The 16,739-nt window shown below is 34.3% G+C and overlaps 1 protein-coding gene across 1 annotated transcript in view; it reads right to left on the reverse strand.

Moving 5' to 3' along the window:
- The window catches only part of MALRD1 (MAM and LDL receptor class A domain containing 1), a 759,283-nt gene that overhangs the window by 151,039 nt on the left and 591,505 nt on the right, over positions 1-16,739 (reverse strand). Inside the window, 1 exon segment of the mRNA XM_077896425.1 lies at positions 6,795-6,996. Coding sequence (XP_077752551.1) covers positions 6,795-6,996 — 202 coding nt within the window.

A 16,739-nucleotide genomic window follows, 5' to 3' on the forward strand; every position in this document is an offset into this window, starting at 1 on the left:
TCAAATATAATTCTATGGTGATCTTTCAGAGATCTCTCAGCTGTGTTGTCTTGACTACTTCTATGACCCAACCCGAGAAAGTGACTGTGATCCCATAACTTCCAATTAATAGGGCATCAGCAGTAGAGATAGAGATAAATATAGCTATGTTTAACCATTATTTACTTTTGAGAAATATTAATGAGTAGCTTTATCTCTAAGTTCAGAGTGTTGTATATGATTGAATTATTATTTTAAAAAACACATGATTTTTAAGACTAATTTTTGCCTTTCTGATAAAATGATTAAAAGATTACTTTGAAGTTTATTGGGTTATCTTGCCCCATATGGGATACTTCAGTAGGCATGGCTAATATTACATTAATTGTATTACAATCAGAAAGACCAGACGAGGCAAATAGCAAGGTGAGGATATTCTAGAACTTATGCTGACCTCCTCATTAATCAATCATTTACTCTATCTGGCAGAAACAACCCAGCCCGTCATCTCCTTATACCTGTTTTTACCAAAACTTAGTTATTTCTCTAACCTCATGTTTTCTATTTTGAGCAAGTTTGTATTAGCAAAAAGAACTCATACATATAAATCAATTTATTCTTTCTGAAGCCAAGAAAGTTGTGTTTTTGTTGTTTTCTATTTTTGCCACTTCCAACTATTTCCAGAAAGAGTAACCAGTCCTTTCTGGGTAAAGTGCTGTCACATGCTAATAAGATGGTATCAGAAAAACCGTTATCAGAATTGTTAAAGCCACTTGAATTTTAATTTAAAAAAAAAAAAACAAACTCTTCTTAAAACATTTTTTTTTTTTTTTTTTTTTTTAGTGAAGTAGTGTCACTTTCTTCTTCTATTTCTTAGGCAACAAACAAACAAATTTGTTTTCATAAAGTCTGGATGTTTTCCAAATAACAACATATGTGTTCCAGGGAATCAGGAAAACCATAATAAAAGTAGACTCTAATAGCCCAAGAGAACAAAACAGAGCCAGATTGACCTTGGCAATGCAAAGCTCCCAGAATCTCTCAGACATACTTGGCTTGGTAAACAGTTGGCCCTACTTCTGAGTGAAAAAAAAAAAAAAAGGTCTTAGCAAAGGTTATGATAATTTCCAAAAATGATTAGGAATTTAGAAGAAGACTATTGTTTTTACATGCTAGAGAAAGTACTATATCACTACACCATGCTTTGTTTTATGTATACATTATATTACTTAGACATTAAAGTGTATATTATGTATATATTTGTCATACATACAAAAATATATGTTTATATGATAATATCAGTGCTCACATAAAAGCATTTACCTTTAAGAAGAATAGTAACCTGTGGTTTATCTTCAAGTTCAAAGAGAGGCACTTGTCAAATCCAGCCAGGCTAATGGCATATAGTTCATACTGGGACTGAGTCTTCCATGGTTTTCATTTGGATTTTTCCCCCTAATTAAACAAAATTCCTTCCAGCTTGATGATCAGCAAAAAAATCAAATAAGAACCATCTCATAGTATAATATGCAAGTTTCTCCAAATGCAGACCATGGTGGGGGGGTGTGGGTCCTGCTCACATATGCCTGTCTGGTATTAGCTTTTAATGCCATTTTCTTGTTCTTGTATTTTGTTTTGTTCTTCCTTTAAATGTAATGCCCCTTCCCAGAGCAAGTAGAAATTGTCCCATCTTTTGATAAACGGTGAGGACTTCATGACCCACAATAATAGACTTAAAGGCTAACAATATTCTAGAAGTCAATAAGTGAACTATAATTGACTGATTATCATTTTCTTTCAGCTTTCTTACATTCATCACTATTCATTTTAAAATTAGGCTCATGAGGGCATCCCTGGGTGGCTCAGCGGTTTAGTGCCTGCCTTTGGCCCAAGGCACGATCCTGGAGACGCGGTATCGAGTCCCGCGTCGGGCTCCTGGCATGGAGCCTGCTTCTCCCTCTGCCTGTGTCTTTGCCTCTCTCTCTCTCTGTCTATCATAAATAAATAAATAAATCTTTAAAAAAATAAATAAAATTAGGCTCATGAATTACTAACTGAATCAAAATTATAAAAATGAACCATATATTAAAATTGCATTTTAAATAATTTATGTATACTTGGTATATCACTTTGATATAAAATAGGTATCTATTCTCAGGGCAGCCCTGGTGGCCCAGTGGTTTGGCGCTGCCTTCAGCCCAGGATGTGATCGTTGAGATCTGGGATCAAGTCCCACGTCAGGCTCCCTGCATGGAGCCTGCTTCTCTCTCTCTCTCTCTCTGTGTCTGTCATGAATAAATAAATAAAATCTTTTTAAAAAAAAATAAGTATCTATTCTGTATCACATGCTGACTTGAAATTTATTTTATGCTTTTCTCAATCAACCTAAAAGTTAAAGATCACTCATTCTCACTAAAATTAAAACACACACACACACACACACAAAAACAGGATAATGACAACGGTGACTTTTTTTTTTTTAACACAGAGGGACCCAAAAAAAGACAGAAAATAAGCCATGCAAATCACAAAATACCATAAGATACATAATAGGAGAGTCACAAATTTCAGGCTAAGAGAATCTGCCACAAGGTTTGGCTTCCTGTGGGGAAGTATTAAGGATAAATTCATGACAAAGGCTGCTTTGCTCTGCCCTTGAAAGTGGGAAAGCATTTACACAAGAGGAGGTGAAGGGCAAAGCGTTCCCAGCCAGAGAAGCGGTGGGACCAAAGTCATGGAGGTGGAAGAGTATGGAGCACAGCTGGACAGAGGAGGTGGGGGGGGGGAGGGTCATATTTTAAGGGATTATTTCATAGACACAGATAAGAGTTGTACTAAACGATAAGAAACTTATTTAGTAGGTAATTGAGAGCCTGTAAGCATTTTTCTTCTCTTTTATAACTTCTATGAATTTGTGTATTTTCATTAGTTTCCCCTTTTATTTCCTCTCTATTAGAGTACAAACAGATAATTTATTATTCTTGGTTAGCTTTATAATTTGGTCCATATACTACAGAGTATTGAAGCTTGATTATGATTAAAGAGAAAACTGGCCATCATGCAGACCTGGATGATGTGGAGATTAGATATGAGAGTATAATTTAGGGGACCCCGAAGCATGGGCTTGGTCAGGGACGCTTCTAACCAGCTCTTTTCTGACAGAGTGGTGCAGGGACCACTAGAGACCATTCATAGTGATGGCAGGGGAGTAGATAGACCATTTTCCAAAGCAAGTATTCAAAGACCATGAAATTAGCCAGTCTTACCCACTGATTTAGTTCATTTCACTTGCTTCCCATTTGTCTTTCCAAGTTAGATTCTCAGTATTACATTTAATTTTTGGACCTATCCAAAATCCTTTCAATAAACTTAGTTTCTACTTAAGTTAGTGCAAGTCAGATTCTGTTGCTTACAGGTAAAAATCTTTTTGTTACTGTGTTGAGTAAGAAAGATACCAGATCCACTTTTCTGGAACTTACTCTATAACAGGTACTAGAAGATGAATATTGTGTTTCTATACATGTCAGTAAATTAGATAAATCAGTTATGCAGCCATTACAGAGATCCTACTGAGTAATAAGGAAGTCTTGAACTAGAGTTTGAGCAGAAAATGGAAGGGAAAAAAATAAGAAGGCAAAATCTATAGAATTTGTTGCCTTAGGTGTGTTTAGAGTATGGTAATGGAGAGGTAAAAAAATAAACAAATGAAAAAAAACCACACAACTTATATTCATAACTGCCCTTGCAATCCAAATCCAGTGCAGCACACTGTAGATTCTCAACCAACACTGAGTGAATGAGGGGCAGGCCTGCTCAAGTTTACCAACATACCAAAGAGTGACAGGTCTTCTCTAACTGCAGTGACACCTCTGCTTGAACCTATCTGCCCTCACTCCTGTAGCCCCTTACCTGCCCCCTCCTTCTCTATGGACTCTCTCCCCTTTTTTTTTTTTTTTTTTTTTTTGTCATTCTCTATGCTATTCCCTCTACTTTCCTGATCCTCTGTACAAATCCAGCTGCATGTAATCATAAAATGGAAGATTTGGAAGGGACTTAAGACATTATCTATTTCATTTCCCTGATGACAAAACATGGTCTAAGGAGTTTTAATGATTTTCTCAGAATTATATAATTATTTAGTGACACAGTCATGATTTAGACTTGCATCTCCAAATTGTAGTCCAGCTGTCACCTCTCCATCACTCAATATATGTCTACAATATATATCATGTAATACTTTATGGAACTTCTCTCCCCAGATCTTCAAGTAAGTCAAATGGAATTGCAGTTTATTTGGTGGTATTGCATGCTCCTGACATGTCACTATTGAGGTCCTCACATCTCTGTTTGAGAAATATCGGTTTAATGGATGATTTTCTAAAAACATCTGCCTGAATCAACCATGAAGCAATCCTGTAAAAACTATACCTAGAAGTTCTGGATTTTGGATGGGCATTTGTTTGGAGGTGCTTCTTTTATAGGAAATCACAGAAAGAAGACATGGGTTAATGTGAAAGATCTTACTGTTTGTTGTCGTTTGTTTTTTTAACTGTCCACAAAAATAGAATCTGTTCTATAACATGGTGGTTAATAACCTACTTAGGCAAATGTTAGAAACCCAATCAGTTATTACTGTTATTATGATTATTTAGAATTATAGTAACTATACAGCTCAGATTTCTTAGGCCTTGTATTAAATTAGGCTCTGGAGAAGAAACAGACAAGTCCTCTTGCTCTTGAAGAGCTCAAAACTAGTGGAAAGTGATATGAAATTCATGTATGTATATGTATGTATGTGTATGTACATATGTATGTATGTTTATATGCATGTGGCAAGAGCTAAGAATAAGTAGGGAAAGGAAAAAAAAACTGGAGATAGAGGACAGAGAAGACTTTGATAGAACAGTGACTGGAAGGAACTAAGAATGGAAATGACGAAGAGCATTTACTCTTGGAAAGACAGAGTTTTCCCTAAGACAGGTAGTGACAAAAAAGACTTTGGTTGTCGATACAGGTACATTTAGAGGTAGAAAAGAAACATTGAGGGAATTTGTAACCAAAGGGAGTTATCTTCTATTCAAAGATATAAGAACATTGGCAGAGTAAAGAAAGTTGAAGGGAACAGCTGGGAGACTTGAAGATTGTTGTAGAAGAGCAGTGTCAGGGAATGGGAACCTTGACCATAAGATAAGATGATAAGCCAAAATTTTTTGTGGTCTCAATAAGCATGACCAGCAGCAGCCTGGAAAATACAAATGGTTATAATAACCCAACTTCAAAGACTGATAAGGCCATTAAGACTGAACATGACCTGAATACTTGTATGTATTACACGAAGTTAGTCTGATCAATAAATATGTTAATACATGTGAAGTGCTTAGCACAATGCCTGGTACATAATTATAACCCAAATTTATCTTTAAAAAATTGGATACAGGGGCACCTGGGTGCACAATCAGTTAAGCATCTGCCTTCAGCTCAGGTCATGATCCCGGAGTCCTGGGATAAAGCCCTGCATCAGGCTCCCTATTCAGCTGGGAGTCTGCTTCTCTCTCTTCCTCTGCCCCTCCCCTCACTTGTGCATGCACATGCACATTCTCTCTCAAATGAATAAATTTTTAAAATCTTTAAAAAATAAAAAAATGTACATAAAATAACTCAAATTGCTGATTGAGAATGGAATTGAGATGCTAGATCATTAGATCTGAGATTATTAGGAAAAAAGTATAAAGGAGCTATTTTCTGGAAGAAAGTAGGAAGCACTGAGAATCTAGAATTGTATTTTTTCTTGTTAATTATGTTTGAAAACAGGTTTAAGAGTAGTAATCAGAAAGTAGAGGATATAATGATTAGATGAGGTTTTCAACCCTAAAATTTCAGACAGGATAATAAGATCCAGGATGTTAGTGTGGGAGCGGGTTATGGAAGAAGAATATTTATAAAGATGACTAGAATTAAAGACATCAACAATTTACCTAGGCTGAGTGACCTGGAAGTTGAAATTGCCCAGAATTTAGCATTCAGAGAAAAACCATTTGGAGGATAAGAACCCAGATGTGGGAGTTAAAATGAAGAAACTTAAATTTTTTTTTAAATTTCTATTTTTCTAAAGTAATCTCTACACTCAGCATGGGGTTTGAACTTACAACATAGGGCTTGAACTCACAACTGAGCTAGCCAGGCACCTCAAAAAGAAGAACCTTTTAAATAACCCTGTAAAAATAAAATTTTGAATGAGGCATAGAATAGCCAGAAAGACAATGAATGGCTCTGTTATTTAACATTGAAAATCTGAAGACTTTAAAATGGCCACTGAAGTGGAAGCATCATAAATAGCAGACATTCAGATTTCAGTTAAGGGGATGATTTCATACAAAAAGAGTTATTGATAAGATTCTTGTTTTGACTAAGAATTCTAGATTGTACAGTAGAAACAGTGAGGAGAAGGGAGATGGCCTAGGAAATGGGAGAAAGCTAATATGGATGGAAAAGATAGTTTGCAAGATGGTAGGTGATCAGAAGAATCCTTACCTTGTGCAGTTATTGTGAACCTTTAGAAATAAAGAAAGTAGACAATAATGCTCTTTTAATGAAACTAAACTTTCCTCTACATCTCGTAAGGAACCATAATCAATTTGGCTACCTGGAGGACATGAAAACTTTATGGGCAGAAAGCAACATCTACTGTTCTTCCTTCAGTGTATACATAGTATTGTATCTGGAAACAAATGTTATTCATCAGGAATTCCCAATTCTTCTATATATGGATAGCAAAAACAATACTTGCACACCCCATCTACTGAAGAATCACTTACCTCCAAAGACACATTCTGGGGTGAAAGTGATGTCATCAAGGGCAATAAAGATGTCCTCATTTCCAGCCAAATCAGCTTCAAATGCCACTTTAAATGCACTGTTACTGGAGAGAAGCACATGTCTATACCGCCAACCGCTTCTTTTGTTTCCAATCACTGACCACACCAGGATGTTTAGTCCAGATTCCTCAATGGTATATATCTAATAATAAGGGGGGGGGGAGTCCACTCTTTACAGCTTGAATGTTAGAGATATATGGGCATCCTGGTTGTTAATGAAAGAATGGAATCTGGCAATGTGACAGCACGACACCCTGACTATCATACTTTTTTTCAGTACAAATTGGAGTTACAGAGTGAGTTATATTTTCTTTAAGTAGTCAGACCTCTGTTTGATTTTGTCATGTCTATTTTTATTTTTATTTTTTTACTTTTTTAAGATTTTATATATTTATTCATGAGAGACACAGAAAGAAAGAGGCAGAGACACAGACAGAGAGGGAGAAGCAGGCTCCATGCAGGGAGCCTGAAGTGGGACTCGATCCCAGGAATCCAGGATCACGCCCAGGGCCAAAGGCAGGATCTAAACTGCTAAGCCACCCAGGCTTCCCTTTCATGTCAATTTCTGTGCATCATAGTAGGCGAGGCCAAAACCTGTAACTGTCGTAAGATTCTAAAAGGCTGGAAGAACTATAAAACTAGAATTTCTCATTGCTAAAGGACTTTGTCCATGTTTTGCCAAGGTTGTTTTAAAAGAAGAGAACATTTATAATAAGTGAACATGACTATGTACAAGCCATTTCAAAAGCCAAAGTAATGCACAGGACATATTTACTATTTGAACAAATGGGGAATCTTCCTGAATTAATTAACATCAATATCCAAGACTTTTTAAGTATAAGGACTAACAGATTCAATAAATAAAAGTGAAATAGCCATAAAGTTAGCTTTGAAACCAACCACCAGGTCAAGTTCCAGTAATCTTTAAACAGTAAAAAACAATTCAAAACAAATTTTAAAAATGCCATTTCCCACTGCTCTTCAAAAAAAAATCTGTATTTTAAACAACAAAAACACACAAGGTTGTAAATATATTTTTTCTATATTACCTTTCTATACCTAAATTATTTCCCTAGAATAGTAATGTATGTTAGCAATCACTTACACAACTCTTTCTTTTTACATGGGAAAAATATGACTCAGAAAAAAGAAAACCCATGAATAATTTTCTTCTATTGAAACAGTTTTCGCCCAATGACATTCTTCCCTACTAAAAAATTATATTTTCTCATTTTTCTCAGCATCTAAATTTATCTAAGGATAATTTATCCTACAAAAGTTTATCCAGGGACACCTGCGTGGCTCAGCAGTTAAGCACATCTGCCTTTAGCTCAGGGTGTGGTCCTGGAATCCTGGGATCCAGTCCCACACCAGGTCCCCGGCATTGAGCCTGCTTCTCCCTCTGCCTGTATCTCTGCCTCTCTCTTTCTGTGTCTCTCATGAATAAATAAATAAAATATTTTTAAAAAAATGTATCTAAATTTTATACTATCAGGAGAAAATTACTACTCCTCATTCTGCTACATGTAATGATACTATATTGGCATTCCAGAAATTTTTCCAAGAGCCACCAAATTATGTAGAGCCAGAAATTAGCATGCTATTAATATTCACTATTATAAAAAATCTAAGTCAGAAATCCAACTATTAATGGAAGATTAAAAATCAGTAACAAGGGATCCCTGGGTGGCGCAGTGGTTTAGCGTCTGCCTTTGGCCCAGGGCGTGATCCTGGAGACCCGGGATCGAATCCCACGTCCGGCTCCCGGTGCATGGAGCATGCTTCTCCCTCTGCCTGTGTCTCTGCCTCTCTTTCTCTCTCTCACTGTGTGCCTATCATAAATAAAAAAAAATTAAAAAAAAATCAGTAACACAATATGATGATCACAGAAAAAGAAAAATAGAAAAACTTGCCCCAATCTGGAAATCTGAAAAGTGAGATTTAATATCAATGGTATGGAAAAGCACACATTTTGTAAGCAAAAATTAGTTTTTATATTGATTCCTCAATACATGAAATAAACTAAGATTCAGTATGAAGAGATTTTGGCTCAAAACTGCATTTCCAGTCTCACACATAAGCACTCTAAGATTTAAAGCTCTAAGATCAGGTGGGTACCTATTTCTCAAATTAATACAAAATTCCTACATTTTTAAAAAATTAAAAAGGTAAGAAGCTTCCAATTAAATGTGATAGCAGGACAACTTTATAAAGTCAACCTAAGTTGAATTATCTTTTTTATCTTTATAAATCCTGGCTTACAACATAAAGATTTAAAAGGGGATGGCTTTATTTAGAACTCTTTTTCCAGAAAAACCAATTCCGAAAAACAAATTACATGAAAATACAACCCAATACTTTCTTTTTTCAAAACCCTAGTGTAAATGTATTTTGTTAATTTATCTATTTTTATTGTTTTTCATTTCATTTTTCTCTCTGCTTCAATCATGTTAATCTTCAGTTAATCTTACTTGCTATTGCCAAATTCCATTTCCTTCATTCTCCTTTTACTCTGCTTCTCCTAAATCCATAATGACATCCCCTGCCTGTTCTCCCTCCCCCTGTGCCTTTATGAGCATTAACTGTCTAATAGACTTCACCTATGTTACCCATTATTTCACCATACAACAGTCCACATTAATTCTCATCAATTTCACTAATTCACTAATTAATTCCAATTAAACTTTTTGACAGTCTCAAGGGTTGTTTCAATTGTAACATGTATTTATAATGCTACTAACATATTAGATTGAATAATTGCATGTTATGTACAGTGTTTCTGTAGCTACAATGGCCAATGGTAAAAATAGGAGAATCATTTAAGGATTCCATATAATGTTAGGGTTTTTTTTATGGCCAATGAGAAACCCAAAAAGGCTAATATTATTTATTTCTGTTTTCCAATAAAAACAACATTCATTATATTCAGAGAAATTTCTGTGATAACTGTCAGCAAAACATTTATTTTTCAAAAATCTATTACTTTGAAAAAGTAAAATGGCTTATTTCCTTAAATAATTCTAATTTATTCATTATATTTTATTACACATATTTTACTGAAAACCATTTTATGTTTCAATAATAACTTATTATTTGAGATAGCCTCTAAAATCAGCCACTGAATAAGTAATTTGGCTACTTCAATTCTGATATTCTAAGTTGTGGTTGGACACACACCCATTAACATAATAATACTTAACATTATATATTATAAAACAATCATTTTATCATGATTTTTATAAAACAAGATGGATTCAAGAATAAATAAAAATGATATAATGTTTAGATATTAAATCAAGATTATTATATTCAAGAATGATATAATTGTAACTGCTTATGACATAGGGCAGGGAAAACTTGAAGAGAACTTTCTAAATCAAAACATAGAAAAAATGATATGTCATCTAAGTGCAAATATAATACTATTCAATTAAATATATGTTACATTTTCTGAGGAGGAAACTCTTCAACACTGATTTAGAATGAGCACACCTTTGGAGGAAGATATTCAATAAAAGATACGATGAGGTAACAGAAAATATGAGTTAATGTTTAAATTACAGAATAGTATGAAAACCAGAGACCAGCTATATCAACAATACCCACAAATGTAGGTTTTCCAGGTGAAGAAGTAAAAGAACATAATTAGCAGATTATCCTAAAGTTCCTCTCCAGCCAGCCACAAAATCCAAGTGCCTGCAACATGGAAGGTAGGCTGGTACTGATTTAGGGTTTTCTAATGGACACTTCCAGATATCAGAAACTCTTTATCCATTTCATTATATATTTAAGTTATTGAAATTAGTGCATGAAATGCATCAGAAAGATAAAACCTTGGGTTTGCTTGATCCCAGTTACTCCTGGCTATTCTGCTAGATGTCTTTTCTTTAATCACCACTGATAGGGTAAAACAACGAACTGAGCTACACAATCCTTTTTAATGCAGAGTTTCTCTTGACTTCATTTGAAAACACTCAAATTTATAAAATAAAAAAATCAAGAGTAATGAAAAGGGAAATTTCCTTCAAAAAGAAGAATTTATGGGCATTAAAATTATTTAATAAAAGAGAAATAACACCCACATTAATGAAAATTTAGCGCTTTCACATATGTTATGTGATCTTAGTACACAGCTGAACATAGAGTAGGACTATTGACTGCCATCTACAAATCTGGAATTAGAATTGTAGACAGAGATTAAACAACCCATTACTTGTACACATAAGAGGCTTCCAATCCTCCATATGGCATAAAGAAGAGATTAGAAATCATCATACTAGTTCTAAAAAGAAAAAAGCTGAGCTAAAAATCAACAACTATTCTTAGATCCATCCGACAATTGATGTCAAACAGCTATCATGAATACCACCCCCAAAATTCAGAAGAATAATAGGTAGATACAAAGAATCACCGCTTACTGGGACAGAAGTCTCAGGACAGAAACGCCAGTGGGAACCAGCAGCAGGGTAGGGAAACGTGGACTGAAACTGATGAATTGCTGAAGGCTCACTATAGACAAGTTTCAGGGTTAAACACTCTTTTTTTTTTTTTAAAGACTTTTTCTTTATTTATTGATGGGAGACACAGAGAAAGAGGCAGAGACATAGGCCAAAGGAGAAGCAGGCTCCATGCAGGGAGCCTGATGCAGGACTGGACCCCAGACTCAGGATCATGCCCTGAGATGAAGGCAGATGCTCAAATGCTGAGCCACCCAGGCATTCCAGGGTTAAACATTCTGAAGGGACTCTACACTTTTGTGAGTTTGACCTATGGGGATGTCACCAGTTTCTCATATTGAAAATTAGAAAAAAAATTCCCTCAAAATTTTGGCAAATGAAGGGAAAAGTTGCCATTGGAAATACACCCCAACCATTCTGTTCTTAGAAAGACCTGTGCTCAAGGCTCAAGACAAACTACTTAAAGAGATTGTAATTTACTGGGGTTTAACCAAACTGGAGAGAGAAAAATACCTAACTCCAGTCCTAGCAGCTTTCCAGGTGGAGAAAGGGAAAGAGGCAATTTAGCAGCTTCTAGCCTTCCTATATTACCTCAGGAGTGGGAAAACAACCAACTAACCAACCAACCAACCAATCAAAAACAAAACACACAAACAAAAAAACATCTGAGAGGCAATTATGAAGGCTACAACCCAGTGGCACTAAAAGACTCCCTGAGACCTAAGCATAGGCCCCACAACTTACCAAGGATAGGAGTCAGGCATCTGTGTAAGAACAGGCAAATACAAGGAAACAATAGCACATGGCAGACCTTATTTAAAATAAATATCTCTGGAAACAGAAAGGTAACCAGAAAGACAAAAATAGACAACAGGGAAATGATAACTGATACCTACACTTACAGCAAAGAGTAAACACATCCTAACCGCCAAGAAGGGATTAATATGGTAAGGGCTATAATGGAAAAAGTAGACAATATGCAAGAAGAGATGCAAGAAGTGTAAACAGAGAGATGGAAAGTCTAAGAAATAGCCAAAAGGAAATACTAGAAATAAATAAAAAAGTCTTTACAGAAATAAAACATGGGCTCATCAATAGATTGGACACAGGAGAGGAAAGAATGAGTGAGCTTGAAGATATGTCAATAGAAACTACCAAATATAAAATGCAAGGAAAAAAAAGACAGGGAAAAAAAAAATGGAACAGAATATCCAAGTACTGTGGAATTGTACCAAAAGGTGTAATATGCAAAAAAACAAAAAACAAAAAACAAAAAACAAAAGGTGTAATATGCATAATGTAAATACCAGAAGAAGAAAAAAGAAGAAATATTTAAGTGATAATGAATGATAATTTTCCAAAATTAATGATAAACACCAAACCACAGATCCCAGAAGATTTATAAGCACCAAATATTTATCTATACCTGGGCATATGATATTAAGACTGCAGAAAATCAAAAACAGGGATAAATCTTAAAAGAAGCCCCATATGGGTGTGGTGTGTGGGGGTAAATACCTCACTTACAGAGAAGCAAGAATTACATCAGACTTCTCTTTAGAAATCATGCAAACAAAAGAGTGTGTAATAAAAATATTTAAAGTATTATAGAGGAAAAAAAAAGACTCCCATCTGGAATTCTTTATACAATAAAAGTATCCATCAAAATAAAGAATAAAGATTTTTCTCAAACATAAGTTAAATAATTTTTTGTTAGTCTACCTGCCTTGAAAGTAAAGTTAAAATAAATTCTTTAGACTTTAGTCATATCAGTCAGAAAATCCAACTATATAAATAAGAAAGAGAATAAATGTAGTAAATAAAATATTTTGTTTTATTATTAATTGAACAGGTAACAGTTTGTTAAAAATAATGATAGGAAGAATGTATTCAGTTAATTTAGGTTTGAGGTAAGTGAAATAAATGAATGGCAGTATGTTATAAAGATAGACAGGGGGACTTGAAAATGCTGTTTATAATGTTTGTGCACTACCCATGAAGTCACAGTGTTATTTGAGAGTGGGCCTGGATTACTTAAAATTGCATATTGTAAGGGGCAAAAATTAGGGGAAACAAAGTTTTAAAAGAAGTATAATTGATATGCTACAAAATGAAGGAAAAAAAAGGAATCATACAAAATAATTAAGACAAAGGCAAAAAAGAATAGAGGACCAAAAAAAAAAAAAAAAAAGAAAAGAAAAGAAGGTTAACAATTATAAAAGGGAAACAATTATTCTAGATATTAATCCAACTATCTATAATCCCCTTAAATGTTTTCTAAATATACCAATTAAAGAGATTGTTAAAGTAGATTTTTTAATAGGACTTAACTCTATGTTGTCTATAAGAAACTCAAGTTAAATATAAGGACAAAGATACATTAAAAAGTAAAGGGATAAAGATATGCTATGTTAATATTAATGAAAAGAAAGCTGGAAAAGTTAAATTAACTTTGGGCAGAGCAAATTTCAGAGAAAGGAAAATTATCAGGGACAGAGTATTACAAAATGAAGACAGTGCTCAATTCTCTAAGACAAAGCTGTCCTCAATGTGTATCACTAACAGCACAATGTCAAATGCTTGAGACAATAACTGGAAGAGCTGCAAGAAGAAATAGATGAATCCACTCATATAAGTGGAGACTTCAACATCCTTTTATCAGTAATTGGCAATCAGGAGGCAGCAAATCAGTAAGGTATAGCTGAACTGAGCAGTGTCCATCAACTTCACATTTATAAAAAAAATTATCCAGGAACAAGAGAACACACATTCCTCTCGAATTCACAGTAAACAGTCAGAAAGACTGATAATATTCTAAGCCATCCAATACATTACTGCAAATTTGAAAGAACAGAAATAGTACATTGTACACTCTCTGGTCACAATGGAGTTTAACTAGAAAATAATAACAGGAAGATAAATGGGAAATCCAAAACTACCTGGAGATTATGCAACATATTTCTTAATACCACATGAGTTAAATTGGAAATCACAAGAAACAACTAAAACCATTTCAAATTAAATGAAAATGAAAGTACAATTCATTAAAACTTGTGGGATGCAGTAAAGCAGTGCATAGAGAAGAACTTTATAGAATTAAATTCGTATAATAGAAAATGAGGAAGATCTAAAATCAGTAAGCTAAGCTGATTCTTTGAAAAAATAATAAAATTACTAAACTTCTAGCCAGATTACTTAAGGAAACGAAAGAAGGTATGAATACAAATATCAGAAATGAAAGAGGGACTATGACTACTGATCCCATGAAAGTATAACAAAGGATTATTATTAACAACTCTATGTCCACAAATTTGATAAATCAGATGAAACTGACCAATTCCATGAAAGGCATACCTATCAAAATTCACACAAGGACATATAGAAAATCTGAATAAGACTGTAATATTAAAGAAATTAAATCAATTATTCCAAAAGAGAAAGCACCAAGCCCAGATAGATTCACTGGTAAATTCTACTAAACATCTAAGAAAGAAATTACACCAATTATCTATAATCATAACCAGAAAATAGAAGCAGAGGAAATATTTCCAAATCTATTCTATGAGGCCAGCTTTACCTGAATACCAAAACTAGACAAAGATATTATTAGAAAGAAAAACACACCAGTATCTACCATGAACATAGATTCAGAAATTTTCAACAAAGTATTGGCAAATTGAATCCAATAATGTATAGGAAGAATGACAAATAGCACTAGGTGAGATCTATTCCAGGTATGCTAGGTAGATACACACTGGGAAATCAATTAAGTAAACTATCATATCAGCAAGATATAGAAGAAAAATCATATAATAATATATATAATAATATGCACAAAAAAGCATAGGACAAAATCCAATACCCATTCATAATAATAAGTCTTAAGAAACTAGAACTAGGAAAGAAACTTCAACTTGATAACAAACATCTACAAAAAACCTACAGTTAACCCTATGCTTAATGGTGGGAAACTATAAACTTTCCTGCAAAGATCAGAAATAAGCAAGGATATGTGCTTTCACTGCTTCTCTTCAACATTGAACTGGAAGTCCTGGATAATACAATAAATAAAGAGAAAAAAGGAACTAAAAGATATACTGATCAGGAGTGTTTGGGTGCCACAGTTGCTTAAGCTTCAGACGCTTGGTTTCAGCTTAGGTAGTGATCTTGGGGTCATGAGATTCAGCCCCATGTCAGGATCTGCACTCAGTGAGGAGTCTGCTTGAGGTTTTCTCATTCCCTCATCCCCTCTCCATCTCTCTCTCTCTTTCCTCTCTCTTTCTCTCTCTCTCAAATAAACAATTAAATCTTTTCAAAAAAGATATACTGATCAATAAAAAAAATGTTTTTTGTTTGCAAATGACATGATTGTCTACATATAAAATCTCAAAGAACAACAACAACAACAACAACAAAACCCCCCTGAAATTATTAATTTACAGCAAGGTTTCAAGATACAAGGTTAATATACAAAAGTCATTTATTTTCTTATAATCCAGCAATGAAAAATTGGATTTGAAATTTAAAACATAATGCTATTTATATCAGCAAAAAATACATGATTCATATGAACATTATAAAACCGATGAAAAAATTGAAAGACCTAAATAAATGGATGATATATTATGAGGAAGACTCAATATTGTCAAGATACAAATTCTTCTCAACTTGATATTCAGGGATCCCTGGGTGGCGCAGCGGTTTAGCGCCTGCCTTTGGCCCAGGGCGCGATCCTGGAGACCTGGGATCGAATCCCATGTCGGGCTCCCAGTGCATGGAGCCTGCTTCTCCCTCTGCCTATGTCTCTGCCTCTCTCTCTCTCTCTGTGTGACTATCATAAATAAATAAAAATTAAAAAAAAAACTTGATATTCAGATTCAATTTAATCCCAGGCAAAATCCCAGCAAGTAACTTTAAGGCTACTAAAAAAGTCATTCTAAAGTCTATAGGGAAAGACACAGAATAGCCAATAGAATATTGAAAAAGAAGAACAAAGTCAGAGAACTGACACTACCTCACTGGGATTCATTTTAAATTTACAGTAATCAAGGCAAGGTAGTATTGGTGAAAGATAAACAGAACTGAAAAGAGAGCCTAGAAATAGACCCATGTATATCTAGTCAACTGATTTTTGATAAAGGAACAAAGACAACTCAATGTGGGAGATTGGTATTTCCAACAAATGGTACTGAAATAACTAGATTCACATGCAAAAAAAAAAAAAAAAAAAAAAAAAGTGATCCTAGATATAGAACTTCCATGTCTCACCAAAATGAATTCAGAATGGTTCATAGACTTAAGGTCCACTGCAAAAGAATAAAACTTCAAAGAGAAAACATAAGAGAAAAATCTATGTGATCTTAGATTTTGAGATAACTTTTTAGCTATAAAACCAGAATCATGATCCATCAGTGGAAAAACTGGTAAG

The sequence above is a fragment of the Canis aureus genome, chromosome 5 (assembly GCF_053574225.1).
Source record: "Canis aureus isolate CA01 chromosome 5, VMU_Caureus_v.1.0, whole genome shotgun sequence".
Taxonomy (NCBI): domain Eukaryota; kingdom Metazoa; phylum Chordata; class Mammalia; order Carnivora; family Canidae; genus Canis; species Canis aureus.